At 36.9% G+C, this 26,025-nt stretch overlaps 5 protein-coding genes and 1 pseudogene across 9 annotated transcripts; 4 read left to right on the top strand and 2 right to left on the bottom strand.

Annotated features, from left to right (window-relative positions):
- The first annotated feature begins 1,480 nt into the window (after positions 1–1,480).
- On the top strand, positions 1,481–5,130 carry LOC104716858 (peptidyl-prolyl cis-trans isomerase CYP57). The gene is made up of 10 exons (XM_010434319.3): positions 1,481–1,750; positions 1,875–2,053; positions 2,168–2,269; positions 2,436–2,536; positions 2,629–2,770; positions 3,047–3,269; positions 3,530–3,569; positions 3,923–4,118; positions 4,329–4,517; positions 4,770–5,130. The coding sequence occupies exons 1-10, from the start codon at positions 1,531–1,533 to the stop codon at positions 4,908–4,910; spliced, it is 1,533 nt and encodes a 510-aa protein (XP_010432621.1). The 5' UTR covers positions 1,481–1,530; the 3' UTR covers positions 4,911–5,130.
- A 196-nt stretch (positions 5,131–5,326) lies between these two features.
- LOC104716857 (pyruvate decarboxylase 1-like) lies at positions 5,327–7,904 on the bottom strand. The gene is made up of 5 exons (XM_010434318.3): positions 7,137–7,904; positions 6,887–7,050; positions 6,144–6,794; positions 5,742–6,048; positions 5,327–5,643 (listed from the first exon to the last, which is right to left on the bottom strand). Exons 1-5 carry the CDS (start codon positions 7,671–7,673, stop codon positions 5,473–5,475), a joined length of 1,830 nt encoding a protein of 609 aa, XP_010432620.1. The 5' UTR covers positions 7,674–7,904; the 3' UTR covers positions 5,327–5,472.
- A 1,662-nt stretch (positions 7,905–9,566) lies between these two features.
- Positions 9,567–11,117, top strand: LOC104716856 (F-box/LRR-repeat/kelch-repeat protein At1g09650 pseudogene; annotated as a pseudogene). The gene has a single exon (XR_015568200.1). The product of XR_015568200.1 is annotated as an F-box/LRR-repeat/kelch-repeat protein At1g09650 pseudogene (transcript).
- Positions 11,118–14,089: 2,972 nt separating this feature from the next.
- On the top strand, positions 14,090–19,568 carry LOC104716855 (uncharacterized). Of its 3 annotated transcripts, none has more exons than XR_015568199.1 (13): positions 14,090–14,633; positions 15,239–15,413; positions 15,551–15,634; positions 15,753–15,994; positions 16,091–16,334; positions 16,601–16,680; positions 16,873–16,957; positions 17,500–17,668; positions 17,757–17,870; positions 18,274–18,321; positions 18,557–18,641; positions 18,818–18,853; positions 19,026–19,568. XR_015568199.1 is itself a non-coding variant. In XM_010434316.3 (13 exons), exons 1-13 carry the CDS (start codon positions 14,488–14,490, stop codon positions 19,109–19,111), a joined length of 1,560 nt encoding a protein of 519 aa, XP_010432618.2. In that variant the 5' UTR covers positions 14,090–14,487; the 3' UTR covers positions 19,112–19,568. The 3 variants fall into 3 exon arrangements, 2 of the variants coding, with proteins under 2 accessions (XP_010432618.2, XP_087324588.1); XM_010434316.3 differs by having other exon boundaries at positions 17,534–17,668; XM_087468462.1 differs by lacking the exon at positions 18,818–18,853 and having other exon boundaries at positions 17,534–17,668; positions 18,908–19,568.
- A 495-nt stretch (positions 19,569–20,063) lies between these two features.
- On the top strand, positions 20,064–20,621 carry LOC147935763 (uncharacterized). The gene has a single exon (XM_087470271.1). The coding sequence runs from the start codon at positions 20,064–20,066 to the stop codon at positions 20,619–20,621; it is 558 nt and encodes a 185-aa protein (XP_087326397.1).
- A 336-nt stretch (positions 20,622–20,957) lies between these two features.
- Positions 20,958–25,897, bottom strand: LOC104716854 (aminopeptidase M1). Of its 2 annotated transcripts, none has more exons than XM_010434315.2 (18): positions 25,487–25,897; positions 25,041–25,186; positions 24,831–24,933; positions 24,552–24,738; positions 24,378–24,471; positions 24,118–24,271; positions 23,923–24,027; positions 23,724–23,840; positions 23,448–23,561; positions 23,136–23,318; positions 22,706–23,009; positions 22,497–22,618; positions 22,314–22,411; positions 22,027–22,204; positions 21,830–21,944; positions 21,670–21,737; positions 21,416–21,571; positions 20,958–21,318 (listed from the first exon to the last, which is right to left on the bottom strand). In XM_010434315.2, exons 1-18 carry the CDS (start codon positions 25,700–25,702, stop codon positions 21,139–21,141), a joined length of 2,640 nt encoding a protein of 879 aa, XP_010432617.1. In that variant the 5' UTR covers positions 25,703–25,897; the 3' UTR covers positions 20,958–21,138. The 2 variants fall into 2 exon arrangements, with proteins under 2 accessions (XP_010432617.1, XP_087324587.1); XM_087468461.1 differs by having other exon boundaries at positions 24,118–24,218; positions 25,487–25,814.
- Positions 25,898–26,025: the final 128 nt, after the last annotated feature.

Genomic DNA, 26,025 nt, shown 5'->3' with positions numbered 1-26,025 from the left:
TACATTTATGGCGCGCATACTTCATCAAAAAGTCAAGCGGACGAAAGAAAGAAGTCACGTTGTGTATTAGTAATAAACATGTCTATTCTAGACTATCTTAGAAATACTGTAATCAATTAAATGTCCTATTCTTTTGTGTCAAAAACCTGTCTACCATAGAAATTAATATATCAGATGCAGAGTTTTTGAGACTATTGAATAAATACTACCTTATTTTGTTTATGGTCAAACATAACATATTAGTTTTAAATTGTAAAAAAATTTCTACTATACGACTCGAGTTATATAATCATGCAAGTAAAATCTTTAAATTTCTAATATCTTTAAATTTTCTACTTATAATTTATATTTAGATAGCTAATTAAAATCATGCAAGTTCACACAATAGTAAAAGATTGACTTTGTAATTAAAAACGTGATAAGGATTACTTGTGGGTTTTTTTCTCATCGATACGAACATGTTCAACTCGTTTAATTTTACATGGATATGTCGTACGTCCAAAACTTGAAGAATTACAGAAAATGAAACTTTAAAAAATAAAAAATTGGATGTTTTTTTCATAAGTAAACCGTCTAATGATTAAAAAATAAATTGGATTTTTAGGGATCTTTGGACATATAATTTGTTAGTTTGCTAGAATTAAGCTTGTCATTTGATAATATATAATTATATAGTACTCTCTTTTTTTTTTTTTTTCCTTATGTCACGACTCAAATTCATAACCAGCGATATTAATACAGTAGTTAATAAGATAGATGTACTATAAATGTTATACATACACATTAATTAAGGTGAGGCAGGCGGGTCATGCACGTTTGTATTGTATGTATATCTTAGTTTGGTGGTACCATTGACTTTCCTTGAAAGTCGAAACTATCCGATCCTAGTTTTGAAATTGGAGACTTTGAAAGATATATAAAGTCCAAACATTAGAGTACCACTCAACTCTAGCTCGATCGAAGCCTTTCTCTAATTTCTAGGAAATTCTTTTTTTGCGGTTCTACCAAATTTAAAGAAATTTTGATCCTTTTTTCAACCAAAATGAAGACAACAACTTTGTTTAGGACACAAAAATAAATCAGTTGATGACTTTAATGATGTATTGATTGTAGTGTGGGTAGTCGTCCGTTTATCTTATCTACCATAAGTAAAGTTAAGTTATTTCTTTCTCCATAAAAGATTTCATACCTAGATTAACATTAAAATTAATTCGCCAAGTCTCTCTCCCTTGCTCCATTGTTGAACCGAATTGGATAGGGTAATCAACGAACCGTCCACATATTAAAGTTATTTATGTTCAGCCTTTTATAACATGTCTTTCTGGTTATGGTGGAATTATTTTCTTCGTTTAATAATGGGCTCAGTTTGATGGTTGGGCTGGGCCTTATGGTTTGGTTTGCCTATATTTTTGAAACCGAGCAAAAGGAACCAGCGTCTCTCGCTCGTCAAGCCCATCTACAAAACGGGAAATCAGAAGAGCGCAAGGTTAGTCTCGGAGAAGAAGAAGAGGAAGAGCGTGAGCGGAGGAGATGTCGACGGTGTACGTGCTAGAGCCGCCGACAAAAGGAAAGGTCATTGTGAATACAACTCATGGCCCTATCGACGTCGAGCTATGGCCTAAGGAAGCCCCTAAATCCGTACGGAACTTTGTTCAACTATGCCTCGAGGGTTACTTCGACAACACCATCTTCCACCGTGTTATTCCCGGATTTCTCGTTCAAGGCGGCGATCCCACCGGCTCCGGCACCGGTAATTTCCTACGCCCCTCTGATTACATCTTAGGGGTTTAAGATCTCTTAGTTTTTATCAATTTTCTTCTGCTTGCTCGCTGGATTAGGTTAATTGTTGTTGTGTGAGTGATGTGTGTAAACAGGTGGAGATAGTATATATGGAGGTGTCTTTGCGGATGAGTTTCATTCAAGACTGAGGTTTAACCACCGAGGGATTGTAGCCATGGCTAATGCGAGCTCACCCAATTCTAATGGAAGTCAGTTCTTTTTTACTTTGGATAAGTCTGATTGGCTTGACAAGAAGCATACTATCTTTGGCAAGGTAAAAAACAAATTGCTTTGCTTCTTTTGTTTTGTTTCTTCTGCTTCGTCCAATTTTAGTTTTTTTTTCTAGTTCTTGATCATGTTTAGCTGCAACTTGTTTCTATTCTTTTAGGTGACGGGCGATTCAATCTTCAATCTTTTAAGACTAGGAGAGGTTGACACCGGTAAGGATGATCGTCCCCTGGATCCTGCCCCGAAAATATTATCTGTTGAGGTAAGGATCGTATAAATGCTGAATTATTATAGTGTTCCATGCTGTTAAACGACGATGTTGATATCCTCTTTTTTAAGGATGTTCTCTGATTAATAATACTCATTCTTTGGTGTGTCAGTCTTGTGATACTTGGTTTTTCTAAAAAATCTGTATATTTCTTTGACAGGTTTTGTGGAACCCTTTCGAAGATATTGTTCCTAGAGTGTTAGCAAACACATCACAAGAATCTGTTGCTGAAGTCGAGGAACCCCCTAAAAAGCCCGTGAAGTAAGTACCCATTTTCAGTCGAGAATTTTAGCTGTAATTTTGCTTTGGCTGTTCTTTTGAGACTTTCTTTTGGTTGTCTTTGTGATAATCAGGAAATTGAATTTACTTTCTTTTGGAGAAGAAGCTGAGGAAGAAGAGAAGGAACTGGCTGTTGTAAAGCAAAAGATTAAGAGCAGTCATGACGTATTGAATGATCCTCGACTTTTGAAGGCAGAATCTACAGATAGAGAACGGGTAATAATACAACTTCTCTTGTTTGTGGCATTTATTTTTCTTATCTTTATTTCCCCTTTTTTTGTGTGTGAAAGTGTAGGCTAATCTGTATAATAAAAACTAAGGCGACTTATTATATCTCCCATATTGTGGAGAACTAGTGGACATTTCCTCATGGTTGCTATATGTAATGATGCATACAGTTCTATAACTTTGCCTAGCAGTCTATCATGAACTAGTGGAGGTCTTTGTTTATGGTTGTCATTCTTGACTTACTGATGTTCTTTTACATTTCAGAATGCATCTGAGTCGAAGGAGGTACTGTCTGTGCGAGAAGCTCTGAGTAGTAAGAAAGAAGCGGCTCAAAAAGATAACAGCTTCTCTGCATCTGATTCAGTTGGACGTAGTGATGATGACGATGATGATGAAGATGAGACTAAATTTGATGCAAAGATGAGAAATCAAGTGCTCAGCAGAAGGAAAGAGATGGGGGATACGCCTTCAATACCAACTCAGAAAAGTAATAACTTTTTTATATCTCTCTATATTCTGACGTCCTGAATTATTAACCTAATGGCAATTCTTGATTTGCATAATCACGTCTATGCTTAGGGATGTTATCTGTTTATTAACAAGATTGTATGCTTTTAGGTTTGGTACCAAGTACCAAGCATTGCCAGAAAATAATATACAGCTCTCTCTGCTCCTCATGCAGTTTATTAACGCTAGTTATTTCTGTAGGTTCTAATTATAATATACTTGTGGTTGTTTTCTTAACAGAGAGCTCTAGTCTGAAAAGCCGTGAAGAGTCTAGGCAAAGGTAATGACACCCACAGACTTACTCGCTATCGTCTCTGTATCATTTGTCTTCCAGGTTTTATGGCTTAGTCCATATTTCTAGTTTATTGTTCCTTAGAATACTGTTTATCTATTCTAGCAATATCTCAGTGCTAGGCAAGCTCAAACTTTGTGTGTTCGAAGCTGGGCTAACAAATATATGACAAATGCTCTCATCTATGCCCAAGAATTCATCCTTTATTTAGTAATAGAACCTTTCAGACGAATCTGCTTGCTTTTTCTGAATGAATGCCTGAATATATTTTGCTTTTATGCATGATGGTGTAACCAGTGATGTAAGTTATTGACTCATTAGTTTTGCTTTGCTATTTACAGGTCTGATGCTGTAAGTAGTGAAGACGAGAAACCAAGGATGGAAAAGTTGTCTTTGAAGAAAAAAGGAATAGGCTCAGAAGCCAAAGCCGAACATATGGAGAAAGGAGACACTGATTTACAGCTTTACAACGCTTCTGAACGCGCCCGACAGTTGCGTAAGTTGAAAAAGCGCCGACTACAAGGAAATGAGGATGCTGTAAGTTGTTTACCAGAGTTGTGGCTTAATTTTGAATTTGTTATCTGATTGATTCTTTGTTCCCCTTTGTTCATTTACCAAACCTTATCCTTGCTTTATTGTGGCATACTTCTTCTTAGATTCTGGGTGGGGTTTACTCATCTATTATTTATTTTCTTTCAGTTGTGTTCTTTATAACTGATCATCGTTTCCCTCCTGCGCTTTCTTCAGGTGTTAGCAAAACTCGAGAAGTTTAAGCAGTCCATTTCTGCAAAACCGTTTACCTCGACTAGTAAACCAGTAGCGTTGACCCCAATAAGTGAACCAGGAGCTTTGACCTCAAGTAGTGAACCAGTAGACAATATAGAAGAAGATCTGTCTGATTGGAAGAATGTAAAGCTCAAGTTTGCTCCTGGCAAGGTAAATCTCTAAGGCTCCATATTTTTTTCTGAGTGAGGATCTAATGGATGTAGTGCTACTTCGTTATATTTCTCTAAAAACATTAAAATAGAAAAATCCAGTATTTCTTAGGTAGTAGTCAATGCTAATCACAAATAACTTCATCAGAAGGTTGACCTATGTATTTGTTTATCGTGTCCTGTGGAAGAACCTGAAAATATGTTGTTTATCGTGTCTTGTGGAAGAACCTGAAAATGTGAAACTATCCTGCAGGATAAAATGTCGCGCAGGGATGATCCAAATGCGTACGTTGTGGTCGACCCTCTTCTTGAAAAAGGAAAAGAAAAGTTCAACAGAATGCAAGCCAAACAAAAACGAAGGGAGCGAGAATGGTCAGGAAGATCTCTTGACTGAGTTTGGGAATCTTAAGCATTCGATTTTTTTTGCTTACGTTGTCTTGTTGATTCTTAAGAGTTAAGATGCCTGTTCACTGTCAAAAGTCCTCCTGTTCAAACTTAGACACATACAGACATGAGCATCTTAAAACAAGAGGGTCACTAGCTTCCATCATGATACAGAACTAATGTTTACTTCTAGGAAACTTAGATTTTAATTTTTAATCCCTTTAACTCAATGGACACTTCAATCGTTCGAAATTGTTACAAGTTTAGATGGTTTTGGCTCTCACTCGGATTCTGTTTCTAGCAAAAGAAATCCATTAGTTTTGGAAAAAATCAAATAATTCCGAATTTATATATTTGTGTCTAATTCTTCTGATTGAACCATTAGTATTTATTCGAACTTGAGTGTTGATGAAAAAGAGCACAATGTTGGAAAAGGAACTTTACTTTATTCCACGATTAAACCGGTACTACTACTACTAATAAAGTTCCAAAGTAGAAAAAGCCAAAACCAATAGGAAAACAATGTCATTAAATTGGTAAGAGGCAGCAGTCACTCTCTGTGTTGCTTTCTTCTACTGAGGATTGGGAGGACGGCTATTGGCAGCAGAGACGCGTGAGCCCCACTCAAGCAGCTCTTTGCTAGTATCATCCTTGTGAAGAATCACTTCGATGAAGCATAGACAATCTTTCTTCTCCGTGGTCGCTGTCTTAATCGCCTCAACTAACTCCTCCTCGTATCTCACCTGTCAAAACACACAAATTCATATGTTAGTTTGGAACCAAGATTTGGTTTAGTTTCCGCATTGTCATGTCATCATCACTCATCAATCGTTTTGATTACCTTTGATGTCCAGCAATTGCCTTCACCGTTATGAATGGCGTCAACGAGACCAGTGTAGTTCCAGTTCTTAATCACATTATAAGGACCGTCATGAATCTCCACTTCGATGGTGTAGCCACCGTTGTTAATCAAGAAGATGATCGTCTTCTGACCATTACGCAGCATTGTCGATATGTCCTGAACCGTCACTTGGAAACTCCCGTCTCCTATGAATGCCAACACTCGCTTCTCTGGGACTGCCTGTGCGTATCCCAGAGTCGCACCAACAGACCAACCTATCGATCCATACTGCATCTGAAACTCGTACCTACAAATTTAGACAAGAAGAATTAAAATCTTAGGCTTATATCATCACTATATTAAATGTAAAAAAGATTTTGAGTCTTGTTCCGAGATACGTACCCACATCCTTTGGGCAGCTTCAGTTTCTGGCAATTGAACCAAGAATCACCGGTTTCAGCAATCACAGCAGTATCACTAGAGAGCATCTTCTGAATGTGTTGAAACATTGTATTAACTCTCAATGGCTCTCTTGGTTTGCATTTCAGTGGCTTACCTTCAGGTACAAAGATCCTATGGTAGTTCTCATAAGCAGTCTCGTTACGTTTCACCCTCTTAGCCAATTCCCTGAAGAAATCACTCATCAGAACGCAACCAAACGTAGGACCATTAGCCACAGTGACACGATCAGGTTGCACAACGATGGCTTTCTCTTTCTTGAGGAGAAGCGAGTAACCCACTGAGCTGTAGTCATTGAAGATTGGACCTGCAAAAACGTAAGCATCCGCAGATTCGACAATCTCAGAGCAGAAAGGAGTGCTTACTGCTCCCCAGTAAGTGCCAATGAAATGAGGATGGTGCTCTGGTACAAATCCTTTAGCAGAAGGCATCACCGCCATAGCATAGCCAGAAGCATCAGCTAGCTCCACAAACGCATCACAAGCTTTAGCAACACGCAACTTAGGACCACCAACCATAACTGGCTTCACAGCCTTGTTCAAAAACTCCAACGTTGCTTCCACCGCAGCTTCTAAACCCATTGTGTTACTCAATCTAATAATTAAAAAGCATTTTGTGAGTTTTTGATTCTCTGAGAAAACAGAGGATTCATTAATTGATCAGAGTTTAAAGTATAAGAAACATACCTAGGAGCTAGCGAAAAGGGAACTGGATCACGAGTAAATGTATGATGAGGAGTCGCAGCTAAGTTACAGCTTACGCTAATATACACAGGCTTGCTCTCTTTCAAAGCTGTTGATATTGCTTTATCAATGTGTTCATGAGCATCCTCCAAATTGTTCACCACCGCCTGAGAAACAGAACAAAAAAAAACCCTAAATCAAATCACAATCCGACGCTAATCTTATTATGATCAGATCTGATTCTGAGAGTTACCTGATAACAAGTGACGGTTTGAAAACACCTAAGCTCTTGGCTAAAATCAGGTAACCCGATGGTGTGATGAAGAATACGGTTAGTACCATAATCGTTAGAGTTAGGACCTCCGACGATACATATAACCGGAAGATTCTCGCTGTAAGCACCAGCGATGGCGTTCAAAACGCTGAGTCCACCAACGGTGAAAGTCACAACGCAAGCGCCGACTCCACGAGATCTAGCGTAACCGTCGGCAGCGTAACCGGCGTTTAGCTCGTTACAGCAACCGATCAGGTTAAGTTCCGGTTCCGCCATTAGGTGATCAAGCAACGTGAGGTTGAAATCGCCGGGAACGGAGAAGATATCGGTGACGCCGGATTGGACGAGACGGCGAGCCAAGTGACGGCCGAGAGTCGCGTCGCATGAGTTGACGGAGATGGCGGAGGAAGGAACAACAGAGTCGTGGATTGTTTTGACGGTTACGTTTGGTGGACTACCGACGTCGCCGTTCGTCGGTTTGCACTCGTCGATGGATGATCCGATTTTGGTGTCCATTGGGGAAAACTGAGAAATGATTTTATGAAAAGTGTGAAGTAATGAGTGAGAGAGAGAGAGAGCAGATGGAGAGGTTTTTATATAAGAGAAGACTAGGAGAAATACAAGGGGTGGTTTCTTTCACTAGTGGTTTTTGTGTTTTCTTGTGGAAAAAGCAAATAGTTAAGTATCTTAATTAAGAGATACTAATTAATTGTTATTTTCGTGATTACATTCATTTTAATTTTTGTTAATTGTGGGGGTATACGTGTGCCGCTTTATGTCGGTGTAGTAAAAATGCATTAAATGTTTTAGTGTTAGTCAACAAAATATCTCAAGTTTTCCAAATTTAAACATAAATACTTTTGTGATTCTCTACTTCTTAATCACGGTATTTTTTTTTTCTTGTAAAATTAAATTATACGTGGCAACAAAGTTACAATTATATCTCCCGTTCACTACGTCAGATATTTAATTTTCCAAGTTTAGTTTTTTTAACCTGCTAAAATAATTGTTATACTCAGTTTTTTTTTTGGCTTCATTATTTAATTTTAAGTTTTTAATAAAGTAAGTTTAGGTGTAATTTTTTTTTAAGTTAACCAAGATACAACGTGTCAAAGGCGTCAACGAGAAGAGAGAGACGTGATGCCATTTGGGATTTGGTCAGCAAACTCTAATTTTAAAAAGGAACAACATTCGGACCATTCTCTCCTCGTGAGAGCCACGAGGATTTTTGCTTCTTATAGTATCATATTTTGTTTTAGTTAACTAAGAAATATCTCCAATATTTTAATCCACTTAATCGCTTTGGTTATACTAATGTTACTAATCATACCAGAGATACACGTAGATCAAATCCTTGTTTAACTTTCAAGAATTTTGTTTTTTTTTCTTCAGCGTAAATTTCAAGAATACATGTGATGTAACGATAATAACATGATTAAGTTCACATAATATATATATATATATATATATATATATATTGTTTCAAGGGAAATAGCTGTACGTATATCTTTTTTGTATTTTTAATATTACTATTTCCTAAACAACAAGCAACTACATGTCATAATGAAGTTTTACATAATTAAATCTATGCGATATTTATTTGACTATATATGATCACTTTTATATAAAAAGCAATTTTTATAGATTAAAATTAAAGTCATTTCTATCCCAGTTTTGAGGATTGAGGTTAAAATACTGATACCCAAAAGCTTGTTAATCTATAGTAAACAATGCACAATACTGTATCTTCTAAATGAAATCATATACTTATCTTAGGGGACACATTAATCACTTTCGAGCAACATTAATAACTTAAAATATTATAAGGCGACCTAATTAACATCCAAACATGAAGGGGACACCGTCATTCTAATCCGTCTCATTGTTTGTTTCACACACCAACGGAGTCGCCGGTAATCTCCTTTCCAACTTTGGTTTCTCTCCTCAACTACTTTTTATGGTGGCAACCGTGATAATAATTATTATATATCCCCAAACCACTAGGATCGTGGTTTTAAAGAACGTCGATATAGGCAACAAAAAGCCAAAAACATACGTCAAAATAATTGAACTGCCTTTACTAGAGTTACTGGTAACTATTACCAAGTGTTTCATTTGGTTGGTTGTTTTTTATACCCCGTTTCTGTTGAGTGTTCTACGTGACGAAACAAATAATGAAACGATTTTTTTTTTTTTTAAAAAATCTTCTTATATGTTGATCAGTATTAAGAGGTGAGAACTTGTGTGCTGTGATTGATTGATAAAAGTAAAAACACAAAGATGTTCTAAAGAAAGAATGTATTACGTATTGTTGACCAAAAAAAAAAAAATGTATTACGTACTCTCATCAATTTGTCTGACCTTTTAATTCAAATCTTATAGGTTAATTACGAGTTTTTTTTGTTGGTATCATGCATTAAGAGTTTCTCTATATTATTGACATTTTTACATGTAAGAAAAAAAAAAAAAAAAAAAAAAAAGGAAAAGTGTTGAGAATTCCATTTCCTCGGAGGGATTTCGTAATCTATTTGTCAGACGATTACTATAAATCCTCTGTTTTATCCTCTCTTCTTCTTTATCAATAGGTACAAACAAATTAGTTGAGACGACGAGAAGACCAATTAATATGTCGAAGACCAGGATGTCGAAGAGACGTTGCTTGAGGATGGAATCGCTGCTGCACCACGATGTCGTAGAGCGAATACTGGAGAAACTTCCGGTGAATTCTTTGATGAGATTCAAGGCTGTATCAAAGCAATGGAAATCAACTATGGAATCCCGATACTTCCAATATAGAGTATTGAAGCAATCAGGAGGAGGAGATCCAGACGTTCTCATGGTGTCCGTATTTACTGACCCCCCATCCATAGAATCCCTAAAAACACTGGTGTTGGGTTCATCATCATCGCTCAAGATCCCTACTCCTTGGGAGAAGGACAACACAGAGTACCCAGTTTCCTCTAGTAGCTGTGAGGGTCTGGTTTGTATCTATAATCCCCACAAATCCGGTTTTGTGGTCAACCCCACCACTAGATGGTATCGGCCTCTTCCTCTCTGTGAATTTCAACAACTCATGATCCGCTTAGGAGAAAGTAACTTCAAGCTTGGACACCCACTCTTTAAGGTTGGATTCGGTAAAGACATATTCGCCGGGACGACGTATAAGCCTGTTTGGCTTTACAAATCTTCAGAAATAGGCCTTGAAAACGCTACCACTTGCGAAGTTTTAGACTTTAGCACCAACGCTTGGAGGTATGTCACTCCCGCTTCTCCTTATCGTGTTCTTGGTTGCCCCGATCCTGTCTTTGTTGATAGGTCGCTTCATTGGTTCACCGACTGCCAAGAAACCAAAGTTGTATCTTTCGATCTTCACACCGAAGCTTTTCAAGTCATCTCTAAAGCTCCGTTTGTCTATACCAATCCTCACGAGATCGTCATGTGCAACCTCAACAACCGCTTGTGCGTATCCGAGAAGAAGTGGCCCAACCAAGTGATTTGGTCCTTCAATTCACACACCAAGAAATGGGACAAAATGTTTTCCATTGATCTGGAGTTAATTCATTTTTGGCATGATGTCCCAGTATATTGCGCGTTCATGCCACTAGCACTTCTGGATGGGAAGAAGAAGCCGAAGAAAAAGAAGTTGCTGTTTTGTGGTCGTGAGCTACCAAAAAAACTGTTTACATATGACCCCGAAACCAAATTAGCTGATGTTGCTTTCTCGGCTGAATCCATTGGATATCCTGTTTGTTATTTCCAGAGTATAGTCTCCATTTTATAAACAGATTTATTAATTATTGCCATATGTAACCTTTGCTTCCTCCATCAACTGTTTGTTTCTCCAAGTTTGCCCTGCAACTCTTCAAGGTTGTGGTTCTGGTCCAGAGTCTTGTGTTAACAGGATTGCTTGTTATGAAAAAAGGAAAGAAGAAGTAAATATATATACATATACAATTTCCTACATACTTGGGTATCAAGTTTACCTTAAATATGCTGCAGTGGTGACAAGTGACCTAGCTTTCATCACTTCATGCGTGTCCTAGTATTTCGTATATGGCCCTAATGGTGACTCGTAACGTTAGCGTATCCAATTCTACGACGACTAGATTTCTTTTGGACAGAATATTTCAATGTTACAAGTACAGAGTTGAACACGTTACGAGAATCAATATATAATACTAAAGAAGTAGCTTGCAACACAATAAAAGTGCGTCAAAATTAATTGTTCTGTTTCAAAAGCCCCCTGCATTCTAGCTTTCAGGCTACAGTCTTTGGTTGGACATTGGGCCATTTGGCCCTAGTGAAATGGTTTAATAAATTTCAATATTAGATATATCGACTTTGACATAGATTTATTGGTACAAAGTGCGTTTTTGTATGTATATTTTATATTCTTATGCAATCACGCAGGCTTCTTCCCAGTGATACATTTTCAATCTCTGAATAAGAAAACAACTCATATTATACAATGGAAGACAGATCCATCTATGTCATCCATAGATCTAAGGGTCCAATTACTGTTAATACAAGTTTATAAATTCTAAGGGTCCAATTACTGTTACAATCCTTAAAAATCCCATCCATAGGAAAAGGTTGGCATGCCTAGCTATTAAAAGTGATGTTTCATACTTCACGGCTGGTGTCGACAATGGCTCTTTCCTAATAAACTACCAATAAAAGAAAATTATTGAGCTGGCCTTTGTCACGGAAAAGACAACAACAGGAAAACACCAAAGCAAATTATTTCTCCTTCTTCTTCTGTGCTCGAGCTCATTTTGTATTGTTCTCAATGAGGTCTTCTTGTTTTACATTCCTTATTGTCAAAAAAAATGTATCTCTTACATTACAACTGATAACACGCAATCGATTAGATGGTGCGAACGATAACAACACTAATATATATTACGAATGTGTTAGCTAGATTAGATATAAGACTCATTTTTTTTTATTAGTATGCAGCACGTTGGAACCCACATGACGCATTCATATTATCGTTTTGCTTTATGCTTCTTGATTTTTGTTATTATTTGCTTGCATAATTATATACTCGTGGACTTCGTTTCAACTTAATTGAATTCTCAAAAATTTTGTTTGAAAAAGTTTGATGTGGGGTCAGCAGCTTAGATATTTATGCAATCACTTTGTGTGCAATGATGCTATCTAGCTAGATTAACTAACTCTCTCGGCACCGATTGTAAGTGCGAAGAACAAAAGGACACTCTTGTATAGTTGTTGTTATCACAACTCACAAGTGTTGGTACACACTGCAAACTCCAAAAACTTGTCCATCCTCTCCCAATGTTGGATTTATGTGATATGGGTACGTTTTGCCTTTGTGCTTAGTCTTCAATGATTGGAAATCCACATATTTTGTGTTTACATATAAATATGTTATGAAACGTGCCGCCTATTTTAATATGATTCTCTATTGTTAAATGTTGCATTCGAGTACAGATGCAACCCTAATATCTGATATAAATGTTTAATAGATTTTCAAAATATCTGATATAAACTCTGGTTTCTCATATTAAATGTGTTTCATAGTTGTTTTGTTTATTATTTGATTTTAAACAGAGAATGAACCAACGAGTTATTTCCTGCAAAATAATAATAACGTTAGTTGTGTTTTTTTTTTACACATGAGTGTACATATCATACATATGAATACTGAATCTTCTGCGCTTCGCATGTGTAAACAAATTCAATTCCGCAACAAAAGTACAAAAGGCCACTTGCCTTCTTTCTTTTTTAAACAAATTTATCTCCTTCGATCGACCCTCGATTTTTTTATGAACTAAACTCCAGAAAAATAAAAAACATTTGCGTTTAACAAATACTAGTAATTTTCTGAAAAATACAGCCATTGACGTGACGCCACGTGTGAATCGTAGAAACTAGACAAAACACATTTTTTAACCTGTTTTTGATGTTTGTGAATTTCATTGTCTCTAATTATGATTACAACGCAGCATTCTGACGACTGACGGGGTTGCTCCCTCTTACAGCTAGACCATCACCACCCACCTTTTCTATCAGAGCATAATTTTTCGATTTTCATTTTTTTTTTTAGATTTACACACTACTATATCCTCTCAAATCATTCATATACCCCAAAAAAGAAAAACATAAAAAAAACGTCTCTACCTAATTTATATTCCTAATAAATGACTTGAAATGCAATATACTAGATTTTAAAAAGTCTAGCCTAGTTATGATTGGTCAAACCGACTAACTGTTGAATTTTAACATTATATGATTTATTGAGTTGGTATATGAAAACTGAAATATACCAATGCATATGAATTTATCAATGTTGAGAATGCATATATATATATATATATAAGAAAATGAACATAACAATGTAGTTTTGAACTTTATTATACACACCATCTTGTTACTTTGAGACTTTAAATGGTACACTAAAACTCCTCTAATGATCCTATATTTATACCAAATTTGTGCACTATTTTTTGGTTTTTTTTTTTTGGTATGAGATAGCTTTCAATACGTATAAAAGTGTGGGAATAGTAGAAAATCTTTGATACTGTAGTTAAGGAATTTAAGATCAAATTTGAAAAAGGATAATTTTCTGTTAAATATAATATCCAATTACAAAAACAGAAGAAGGCGTACTGATTGTATAATAAGGTGGAAAATAATAAAAAAACAAACTTATTATTAAAATTAAAAACGACAACCAACGAATCCTATGCGCGAGTGAAAGCACGATCCAATCACGAAGCTAAAATCTTCAGGCTTCGTTGTATAATTAAATAATTTAATGAACACGAAGCCTTCATATTCCCAATTATACCCCTTTGACAGCTCACACACACTCTCAGGTATCTGAAAATTTTAGCCACGCGCATTCATAAGCGCGTGTCTTTTTTCTTCTCATGCTACACACACTCCCTCCCTGACAATAAATCGTTACAACTTTTTTCTACTTATCAAATAAAAAGCAAAATAAATAAAAAAAAACATTATTATTAGATTTTATTTTATTAGATAACAATTTTTCTGAATATTTTTTCCCCAGAGTTATACATTTACACAGAATACAGAGTGCCATTTTCAACGAGAAATCGACACGTGTCCTTTAGAGGTTCGTCGTCAGAGGGTAAAATAGTAAAATCGTAGTCTCCTTCATCATCTCTCTCTTTAAGCAAATTCCAGAAAGAGAGAGAGAGTGGGAAAGAGAGAGAGAGAGAGAGAGAGAGAGAGAGAGGGTGCTTTTTTTCCATAGACGTTCTCGTCGAGAGACCTGTTTATATCACAAAAAAAAAAGGAAGAGAGAAGTAGAAGAAGAGGACTGTGGAGAGAGAAGAGGATGGAGGATATACAGGAGGAAGAGAGCGGTACGGACGAGGAGGTTCTGGGATCGAGCTTGACCATGGAGAAAGTGGCTGCAGCCAAGCAGTACATCGAGAATCACTACAGAGCTCAGAACAAGAACATTCAGGAGAGGAAGGAGAGGTACCAAAATCGTCTCTCTCTCTCTCTCTCTCTCTCCCTAATTCCGTCTTCGTGTCTTTTTCACTAGGAGAGATTTTGAGATTTGGAAAATTTGTTTTGATTTCTCGAGACATTCCTTTTAGGGCAAAAATTAGTTGTTTGAGCTGCCTTGTACTGGGTTGTGCTACTAACGTTTTATTCATCTGTGGAAGAGAACTACTCCTGCTCACTTCTGTTTTTACCTCTATGCGGTGTGTGAAGCAACCTCTAATAATATCTGTATCTACTACTAGTAGTAGTTCGTGAATTGTTAGGTGGTTTGTATTCACTACCATGATTGATACCCAAGTCAAAAGGAAACTTTTGGGGATCCGATATCTTACCATCTTCATACATTGTGTAATGATACTCACTCGTTATCATTGTTGTTGAGTATTTGCGTTCTTTTACTAGTGCTCAACTCTAACTTTTGTGGCTGCTGACTTCTTTCTTCTGAGGATTCGTTTTTTTTGCCAAAATGCTTTGATTTGTTAAGAATAATAATACATCCATGTCTCATCTGTATTACACTTTCAGCACCATTAAAGCTGCGTGTTGTGTAACCAACATTGTTTGATTTCTTATAGACGATGGATCTTAGAAAGGAAGTTAGCTTCTTCTGGAGTGCCAAAAGAGGAGCAAATCAACATGATTAAAGATCTTGAGAGGAAAGAGACTGAGTTTATGAGGCTTAAAAGGAACAAGATAAGTGTTGATGATTTTGAGCTTTTGACTATCATTGGAAGGGGTGCTTTTGGTGAGGTTTGTACAACAGATTACTGCCTCTTCTTTTTTCTTTTTTTTTTTTTTCTTACCGCTTGAGCGTAACCAACTTAAACCGAGATAGTTTTTTTCTGGGTCCTTTCTGATCTTAAATAATAACTTAATCTAACTTACAGGTTCGCTTATGTCGGGAGAAAAAGTCTGGAAATATTTATGCCATGAAGAAGTTAAAGAAATCTGAAATGGTCATGAGAGGACAGGTACAAATTCGTAAACAATTGGCATAATATACCACACTTGATATGTTTATGATCTCGTCTCTGAGTTTACCTACCTGTCTTTTTAGTATCTGACTAGATTAATATGTGCATTTTGCAGGTTGAGCATGTTAGAGCAGAGAGAAACCTGCTGGCTGAGGTAGCAAGCCATTATATTGTGAAGCTCTACTATTCATTTCAGGATGCCGAGTATCTATATCTGATTATGGAATATCTCCCCGGTGGTGATATGATGACCTTGCTCATGAGAGAAGATACACTACGGGAAGATGTCGCCAAATTTTATATTGCTCAAAGTGTCCTGGCGATTGAATCCATACACAAATACAACTATATTCATAGGTGGCTTTTGGAAGTTACCTAACTTGCATGCTTCTGCTCTAAACTGTGATATTTACATACATTTTGATTGATCTTTTGTCTTTTCACTTTTTGCAGGGATATCAAACCTGACAACCTTCTTCTGGATAAAGATGGCCACATGAAACTCTCGGATTTTGGACTCTGTAAACCTCTTGATTGTAGAAATTTACCTTCAATTCAGGAGAATAGGGCCACCGACGATGAAACTATGACAGAACCTATGGATGTTGATAGATGTTTTCCTGACACTGATAACAAGAGAAGCTGGCGTAGTCCCCAGGAACAACTTCAGCATTGGCAGATGAATCGCAGAAAACTAGTATGTTAATCTTTTCAAAAGTCTCATCTCCTCTTTTGTAGCTTTATCTCTATTTCTCTGATTCTTGTTTATATTAAATGTGACCTCAGCATGTAGATACACAAATCAAAATGGGGAATAATGATAACCAAATATGATTCTGTTTATATTTGTAGGAGAACACTTTTCAAACTTTCATTACCTGTACTTTCTGTTTATTAATTTGTGTGGCAAGTTGGCAACAACTAATGATAGTGTTCTCTGATTGTTTTCTCCCTTTTTGAAAGGCATTTTCAACTGTGGGAACACCCGACTATATTGCTCCTGAAGTTTTGCTGAAGAAAGGATATGGCATGGAATGTGATTGGTTAGTCTTTTGCTTGATAGTTATCATTTTCAGAATGAACTATAACTATGTTGCATGGTACTGTTTAAATTTCTCTGTGCTAGCAACCATTTATACAGGTTGAAAAAGTCATTTATCATTTCAGAGTTGTTCCATAGCCTCCTGAGCTGCTGTTTATTTGCCTTGGAAATCTTTTTTTTCTTTGTCTCTCAGGTGGTCATTAGGTGCAATTATGTACGAAATGCTTGTTGGGTATCCTCCTTTTTATGCTGATGACCCTATATCAACCTGCAGAAAGGTATTAACTCTTGCTGTTATCTCACTATCCCAGCGAGTTTGCTCTGGGTAAAAGTAGCAAACAGTTGAGCATAAAGAATTTGATTGGCATCCTATTTCCCTGAATAAGGCTGTTTGATTACAAAGTGTTAGTGCAAAAGCTTCCTTTTCTTGCCAATTTCCATGAACTAGGTATACTCCAACAGGATATATTATCTTTGTTTTTTTTTGGTGAATGGCTTAGGTGTTGTGTTTGTAACAATTTGATCTATAAACCAAATGACTGAGAAGTCTTCTATCTATGAACCCAAGCAGGAGATTGTTCAATTCTGTGACCATATTTTGGATGATAAGGGTGTCAAGTTTTATGAAAGGCCACAATTTTGCCAGTTTATGTTCGTCCGAGTTAGCAAAAATGTTAAAATATTGTGTTCAGTCTTTTCAGATATATATTTGACAACTATGCTTTGATTTGTGGGTAAAATTCCCATCGTCAATTCCATTTCTATTTGTTTTTTGTGCTCTACATATAAGAAAACTAAAGATTTTGTTTAAGATTCACAGATCATGTTCATGAAGTCTTAATTCCTTCTTCTAGATCGTCCATTGGAGAAATCATTTGAAATTTCCCGAGGATGTGAAGTTGTCATCGGAGGCAAAAGATCTTGTCTGCAGGTTGCTGTGTAACGTTGACCATAGGCTTGGCACTGGAGGAGGAGCCCAGCAAATCAAGGTAAGGATGTTGCGTGAGAAGATTTAGTAGTACTTAAGATAAGCTTTGTCATTTTTCTTTGCTAACTTGTACCTTAATTTTGCATCAGGATCATCCTTGGTTCAAGGAGGTTTTGTGGGAAAAGCTCTATGAAATGGAGGCTGCGTACAAACCAGAAGTGAACGACGAGCTCGATACCCAAAATTTTATGAAGTTTGATGAAGTATGCTTCCTTTTTATTTATTATGCATTATGTCCCTTATATTATTTTAAGATTTATATACCAGTATAAAGGCTCGACAGATATTAGATTTTCCTAAGTTCAGTTGAATGTGTCTCGTTCATATCTTGCTGTGAATTTTACTAGTTATCCCGCAGATAATATTCCTTAGTTTCTAATGTGCCATTTGTGATGATGGTGATAGATACCTTCATGATACTGCCTTATCAAGGAATGATATATTCTGGTTTAAGGGAGTATTTCCCTTTAAATTTTGAATTGATTTATTACCTAGGAATTTGTTTGTCAATATTTTGCAGAAAATTCATTTTGATAAAGGTCACACTCATTCATCCAAATTTGTGTACTATATAGGAGGCTTACTGACGTCTTGATTTCATCTCAGGTGAATTCTCCTGCACCTGAAAGAACTAGATCGGGCCTCTCCAGGAAGGTTTGTGATTATTATTTGTTGGTATATACATCATCCAGCGGGTTTATTTGCAAGGAGAAGTGAATAGTGTTGATACTCCAAATTGTAGTTATGTTGCTCCAAAGTGATATATTTAAAAAACCATCAGCAAATGGTGCAAATGGTGTTGGTCAATAAATATTATTATCTGAAATGAAACCTATTTTTCTTTATACAGTTCGGTTTTGAGTGACACATTTGTTTCCATTTTGTGCAGATGCTTCTTGCTCCCAAGGATTTAAGTTTTGTTGGCTACACCTACAAGAACTTTGACGCTGTAAAAGGATTGCGTCATTCACTTGGTACATGCACATGATCCTACTATTATTTATATCATTTTCAACCTCAGACCTTGGCTCCTGCATATTCTAGTCGATTAGAAGTACCTAGTAATATGTTTCAAGTAAACGAGATGCAAAGAATGCATTGTTGATCAGACATTAGGAAGAATCTGACCCTTTCTTTTCCAACTCTGTAGAGATGGCAAGAACAATGTCTCTAGATCGATCACCAGGTATTTGTGTGTTTATAATTGTAACTCGTTTCGTTGCCTTTCTTGCATGTTCAGATCCATAAGCTTCTTTCAGAGAAATATATACACCCTGACATTGAATTAAGTTCATGTGGTGTATAGTCTATGTAAACGACCTTATATCACTTCTTGATATAATCAAAACTGTATGTAGCTGAGGCGATGCCTGTGGAGCGGATAAGCGGGGAAGCAGCAGAGGCACAGATGGTATCATCGATGGATGATCCGATGGTAATTTGAAATAACCAAACAAGATAGTGATAGTCTTCCTCAAGTTTGGGATCTTAAGCCTTCTATAAGAAAATAACTGTACAGCAAGCCAAGAAGTTAAAGAGAAGAAGATCAGAATGGTTTGGTTTGGGTAGAAAAGAGTGTGAAAATGAGAAGGTGGGGTGGGAGATTAACAACGTTAGCCTTTCCTGATTATTCTGTGTATTAGAAGAAGAAGAAAGAGAAGGGGGAAAGAGATTAGCGGGAATTGAGTAAGTCTTTGTGTTATATAAAAGCTGCCCAGGTTGGCCGTAGTAATGTTGCCTTCTCTAGTGGCAGTTTTATTGCAACATTTTCACCTTTGTGTCTGTGTGTATCATATTAACAACTTTTATTTCTAAATTTGAAGACCCACCGAGGAGTGAGGACTTAGAATGTATTTATTTGAGTCTTGTTGGGAGTCAATTTATAACCAAACTTGGATAAATGAGTTTTTCTTTGTTAGTAATGGTAGACTTTGGGCTACACAATAGGAAAAAAAAATAATTAAAAAGACCATTTTGCTAGTTGATTTTAAGACTTTATATTGGTAAGGGAGTTAAAGTGAAAATTAGAGACCTATTTATGTAAAAATTTTGATACTACACAGTACAAACCTCTTTCGACGAGTAAAAACAAATTTTGACAATGGAGTCCTTTATTCATAAGATTTAATGCATCGTTTATAGACTGCACAAAATTCATCAAATTCTACACTGCATCGTTCAAAAGTTCACTGATTACAGTTTCGAATTGGTCTGATACTTAGTTCATAGTACATTCCCTAGATAATAATGTTTGCTCGTTTTCCAAAATATGACTTTTGCACTTCCCACGGACTTCGGAACGCTCAGCCTCTGTTGATACATATATACGTGCACGTTAAGCTATATTCACGCCACATTTTCACCTTCACCAAATCCTTTCATATACTAAATCAGAAATGTCAATCAATGTGCGCAAAGGTATAATAATAGCTACAGACCAAACACAGGTTGATGAAGGCATACAAGCCCTGATGTCAAACTCCAGGAACATTACAAGGTTGATTGGCCTGGATACGACGATATCAATTCGAAAAGCATCAGGAAAATCATCAATCGTAGTCCTCCACCTCTGTGATGAAAGCCAGTGCCTTGTAGTCAGGCTAACTTCTTACCATACAATACCAGAATCTCTCTACAACTTCCTCAGCTTACCAGGTTTTACCTTTGTGGGTTTTGGAATAAAAGATGCAATGGCTAGGCTTTGGAAGGAGTACGGATTTGTGTGCAAGAACACCCTGGAGGCTAGCCCGTCCTCCGTGTGGGACAGTGCAACGAGTAATACTGTGAATTATGTGGTTAGGAGTATGCATGTGCCACCAACTCAGTGTATCTCAGATCTTTGGGATTGCAGTAATAATCCCACCAAGGATTTAATTTACCTTGGAGTATCAAATGCCCGAGCTGCTATACGTATTGAAGACAAACTTCTTTATCCCGGCGGTATTCTGTTTTGAGAAGCTAAGAAGCAAAACCTTTGTTTGTGGTTTAGGTTTTGCCCTATATTCTTGATATTTCTTTCTTCAATTTTATCTTCTTTCATCAAGACATCCAATGTATCCTCATTTCCTTCTATTCTCGTCTCTTGGTTGATATGGTTTAAGGTCGTTAAAAAAAAATAACTTTTTCCTAAATAAATTACGTGTTTGTTCACCAAATTGTATTTACAAAGTAAATTAATGTTACATAACGTTTGCAATTTACGTTTACCACGGATAGCTTTTTAACTAACTACAGTTATGTTTTATACCTTTATTGATACAGAGTGAAAAAATCCCACGGTAGTCCTCGAGTCGGAACGAACCTTGAAAGGCAAACTTTATTGATGGCAAATCAAAAGTTTAAAAAGTGCTTTTCAGATTCGTTGCTGAGAAGAAGAAAAAAACAAAAGGGTCGCATATAGAAATAAACATGAGCATCGTAGTCACAGATGGTTTAGTTTAGCTAATTCTTGAGATAGGTGAGTTAAAACTTTTAGTTTGAAGAGAGCTGAGCAACGAGCTGTGTGAGATTATCTTCCTTCTTGATACTCTCCACCCAATTGGTGTTAATATGTACCCTTTCCATACTCTGCTTCAAGGTTCTTGCCATCGACGGCTTTGTTCTTGTTGCAAAAAACTCTTCCACTTCTTTGGCTTTCTCAAACGACGCAAACTGAGACAATCAACATAAACAGAAATGAATTAAGGCTAGCAAAGATGATTAATAGTTTTTTTTTTATGGATATGCATAAAGGGGAGGAGGAACAAACCGGCGATACAACTGCACTTATGAAACGTGTTAAGAGAAATCCGGATCCCCATGTGTTTTCTATATACTCCCACTTCTCCCGTAGCCATTTCCAAGCTACTTCACGTCCTTCCCAACTTACACCGGAAAGTCCATAAACTGCATCTTGATTACGGACCTGGATGAATAAGAACCCCAATATATCACATCAACTATGTCAAGCCTAACGATATGATTATTCACTACTTTATAAAGTTGCAAGAAATCCATATATACCTCATCAGACAATACGAAGTTAAGAACATCTTGAACTATAACGGGGTCTGGACAAGATGCTAAAGAACCTGCAAACCCATAAAGTAAACATTAGTAGTTGAAACTCAAATTTCTATTTATTTAATCTAATGTATCAGACGAAAGTTTACAGTCAAGTTACCTAAGATTCGCGTTTTCTCTTGGCTAAGGTCTGTTTCCCTATAAACTCTCAGAAGAGACTCATAACCAGATTTGTCTGACTTATTGGCTCTCTGCATTACAGCAACATAAGCAGCCTGCAAGTGGAAAGCCCATACAGAATTTAATTAAAATGTTCTGATTTCAAACCATCATTGGTTTCTATAATACGAAACAAACCCTTCTAATGTCAGGAGGCAGAAGCGAAGTGTTCCTATCAGCCAAATATGCATCAAATCTCCGAACTGCTTCCTTTAGTGTCTCATCATGCCCAAACGCAGCAAGTGCAGTTAAGACTTCCCCTCTCAGCATAGCATCTAGATGGCTCTCGCCTTGTTTAGGGTCCCAACCAAGTTTCCTGTACGAACAATGAATATTGTAAAGACATTGACTCTTTTTTTACCTACCGTTTGGTACAGAGAACATAATGATAAGTGTAATTTCCGTAGATGGGTAAAACAGCTTACCCAGCAGCAAACTGGAAAACGCCGATGAAGAAATGTTTGATCCCAGACATCAGTTCCTGATTTGCATCTGCTCCAATCTTCACAACTTTGTAGCTTATCTGTACGGATGAAGAGTAAGAACCAGAAGCGAACGCATAATTATCGACCGAGGGAAATTAATAGACAAAAAATGCAGATCCTTACAGCAATAAGGTTTGACAGCACGGTATACTCAAGTTCCTCCTTGTAAGCACTGATCAAAGTAAGTAAAGAGGCTAGAGATTGCTGACGAGCCATTGAAAGTGCAAAAGAATCATCCAAAATACCTGTAAAAGAGAAAGTAGGATATTCATCTCCAAAGAAATTTCATTACGTCAACCAGAAAAAACAAAAATTCTGCAAGGTTAAATTACCATATCTATCAATTGAAGTCAAGCTTTTGCTCTCTGTTGCATTTCTGAGTCCAGCCGCAAGGCTGTCATCATATTTCACCTTATAGAATCCAGCCTGATCGACATTAATTTTTATCCAAGAGCATGCCCCATTGTTTTTGCCGCTACCATCGGCAATGGAACAGCCCAATAATTCCTTTAGATCATACGCTTCAGATTTGGATTCTAATAAGAAGTTTTTGCGCACGTCATATGAACCACAACACAAGGTTACTGGCACAATCCATTGTCCTTCGCCAGGAGAACCGCTTGACAAGAAACGCGACTGTAATATTAAAAATGAATTTAGTTAGTGGATCATGCATAAGATATCATAATGAAGGTTCAACCTTAGTGGCATCTAAAAGGGGATATAAGTAGGATATCCAGCAAGGGAAATAAGTCTAAGAACCTGCTCAAGTTCCAATTTTCCATCTTTAATTTTGGCTGAGACAACAGGATATCCCATTTGCTTTGTCCAAGAATGCATAAGCTTGTTCACAGGTTCTCCTGATCCCGCTTCCAAAGCAGACCATAAGTCTTCTGTCTTCGCGTTTGAGTAAGCATGATTTTTAATGTATGCAGCAAGCGACTTCTGCTCAACAAAGCGATACAAGTAGGGTAAGAAGTTTTGGAGACATTAGGGAAATTGAAAATAGAAGCCAGATAAGAAGATAAAAGCTGCAATTATTTTGTAACAGAAGGAAATGAGTATGAGCAGAACCTGAAAAACTTCAGCACCAAGATAGCTTTGTAGCATGCGGATGACAGATGCACCCTTTCTGTAGCTTATTGCATCAAATATTTCGTCAATTTCAGCAGCATGATTAACTTCCACCTGAGAAATTTTTGGGACTTAAGATAAATAGGTAATATGGTATCTCAGGGATTGACAGTGAATATAAGGAAAGAAGACACTAAGCTTTCATGACAGATGATATATTGACAGCATTTTTCAGAATTGTGCCCACTTAATAACATAGATACTTATTTGGGTTACCTCTATCGGGTGAGACTCCTCAAGTCCATCAAGCCTTAGACCCTCAGTAGATTCATCTAGAAACTGGGTCCAGATTTTCCATTCAGGGAACAAACTATCAGTAGCCAAGTAGCTGACCTGAAACAGATAACAAGTAACAACACATTCACAACAGAACTCAAAATCATTGTTGATACAAAGATCTAAGTTTGCAATTTACCCAAGTAGCAAAACCCTCATTCAGCCATAGATGAGTCCACCACTCCATAGTGACAAGATTGCCAAACCACTGGTGAGCCAGTTCATGAGCAACTACAGTGGCAACCTAGCAGCAGAAACTTAACAGCTTTAGATGATTGCACAAAAGCACACAAAACAATTTGCTCTTAAAAAAAAAAGAAAAAGTTTGCAGTACCCTCTGTTTGTTAGAAGCTGCTGAATGTTGCTCATCATAGAGAAGAGCTGTTTCACGGTAAGTAACTAAACCATAATTCTCCATAGCTCCAGCAGCAAAATCTGGTATTGCAATCATATCCATTTTGGGAAGGGGATATGGCACAGCAAAGTATCTACATGAATCATTGGAATTATGCAACGAGTATGATACATACAAGCAGCAAGAGAAGTCCAGAATAATGCATGCACAGAATGTTTCAAATGTCGACGAGGACATACTCTTTGAACAGATCTAATGTCTTGGCACCAACATGCAGTGCAAATCTCCCTTGGTCGGCTTTGCCCACTTGACAGTACACTCTGACTTTAACCCCTGAGCAAAAAGAAGACACTTGATTTAGAGCTTCTAGAAATGACTAGACGCAAGATAATGATGGATAAAAATGAATTTACCATCGGATGTATGATCTTCAACGTAGTCAAACAAACCAACAACAATTGCTACCAAATATGTAGACATAATAGGTGACTCTTGATAGGAGACAATCTTCACAATGCCATTAAGTTTCTCCTCCATGACGGGCATATTGGAGAGAGCCACCAAATCAGCTGGTACCTCTAATGTAATCTTGAAGGTAGCCTGTTTCACAAAATGTGTCAATATGGATAGAGATATAGACGAAGAAAAAAAAAACTCATGCTGATAAAAAAGAGGAGGGAACAAGTGGAAACCTTGCAAGCAGGTTCATCCCAGCATGGAAAACATCTCCTAGCATCAGCTGGTTCAAACTGGGTAACTGCCATATTCTTCTTCTCACCGTTATGTTCATAGGTACTGCCAGCAAGAAGATACAAGATTGGTCTACAACTAATCTCAAGCAATGTACATTTATACTTGTAAGAAAAAAGAATAAAAAAAAAGGAAACAGCTATGGTTTTGACCTTCTGTAGAATCCCTTCATTTTGTCATTAAGTACTCCATTGAAGCCCAGCTCCAGTACTCCGACTCCATGGGGAAGAATATCAGTAAACTCAAGCACTAGAATCTCATCCTCCTCAAACAGGACAACTTTTGGAGCTGCAAGCGCCTGCTTAACAATTACAAAACATAAGAAGCATAAAAGCAACAAGCTAAATTGGTTGCTGATTCCTACTTGATTGTATCTGAAGTTAATTTTACCTATTGGAATCAAAATCAAAAATCATACCCAAACAATACTCAAAATCATGAAAATATAAACCATCTCTATGGTGGCGCTAATTGCTCAACGACCAATAGCATATAAAAAAAAAAAAACCATAACTCCAATCGCATTACTACTGAAACCCTAATTTCATATCAACACAAAGAAACGCGATAGAGAGAATAGGTAAAAAAAAATATATACCTTAGAGGAGGTAGGAGGAGTGAAGGAAACGGAGGCATCGTTGACGGAGAGATCAGCTGCGTTGAGAACGATGAAACGAGTATCGGCAACTATGTCAAGGTCGATGGCTACAGTTCCGGCGAAGGTGCAGGCGATGGGATCGGGATTGAGGCGGAGATCGTAGCGCTTGGGGACGGCGAACTTTGGTAGACGAGGCTGACCTTTGAACTGATCCATTTTCTAAACCCTCTTTGATTGTTTTTTTATATTTTCTTCCTCTTTGGATCTCTCTTTATATAGGAAAGGAAGGAAGTAATATATAAGTGTTTTTTATGTTACTACGGCACGCAAGTGACTTAACAACATTTACGAAACATTGGAATTTCTAGTTTTTGATGTGATAGTTTATAATTATAAAATAAATAATATCACTATCAAATTTTATGAGATTGGATTAGTGATTACTGTAAACCTAATTTTATTTTTGATTACTGTACCATCTCAAATAATATATCTTTTTTTTTTTTTTTTTTGTTATTTTTGTTAACTTACCTTTAAAA

Source organism: Camelina sativa, chromosome 10 (genome assembly GCF_030686135.1).
Source record: "Camelina sativa cultivar CO46 ecotype springtype chromosome 10, ASM3068613v1".
In the NCBI taxonomy this organism is placed as follows: domain Eukaryota; kingdom Viridiplantae; phylum Streptophyta; class Magnoliopsida; order Brassicales; family Brassicaceae; genus Camelina; species Camelina sativa.
The sequence above is the reverse complement of the archived record's forward strand: the minus strand, read 5'-3'. Positions and strand labels throughout refer to the sequence as shown.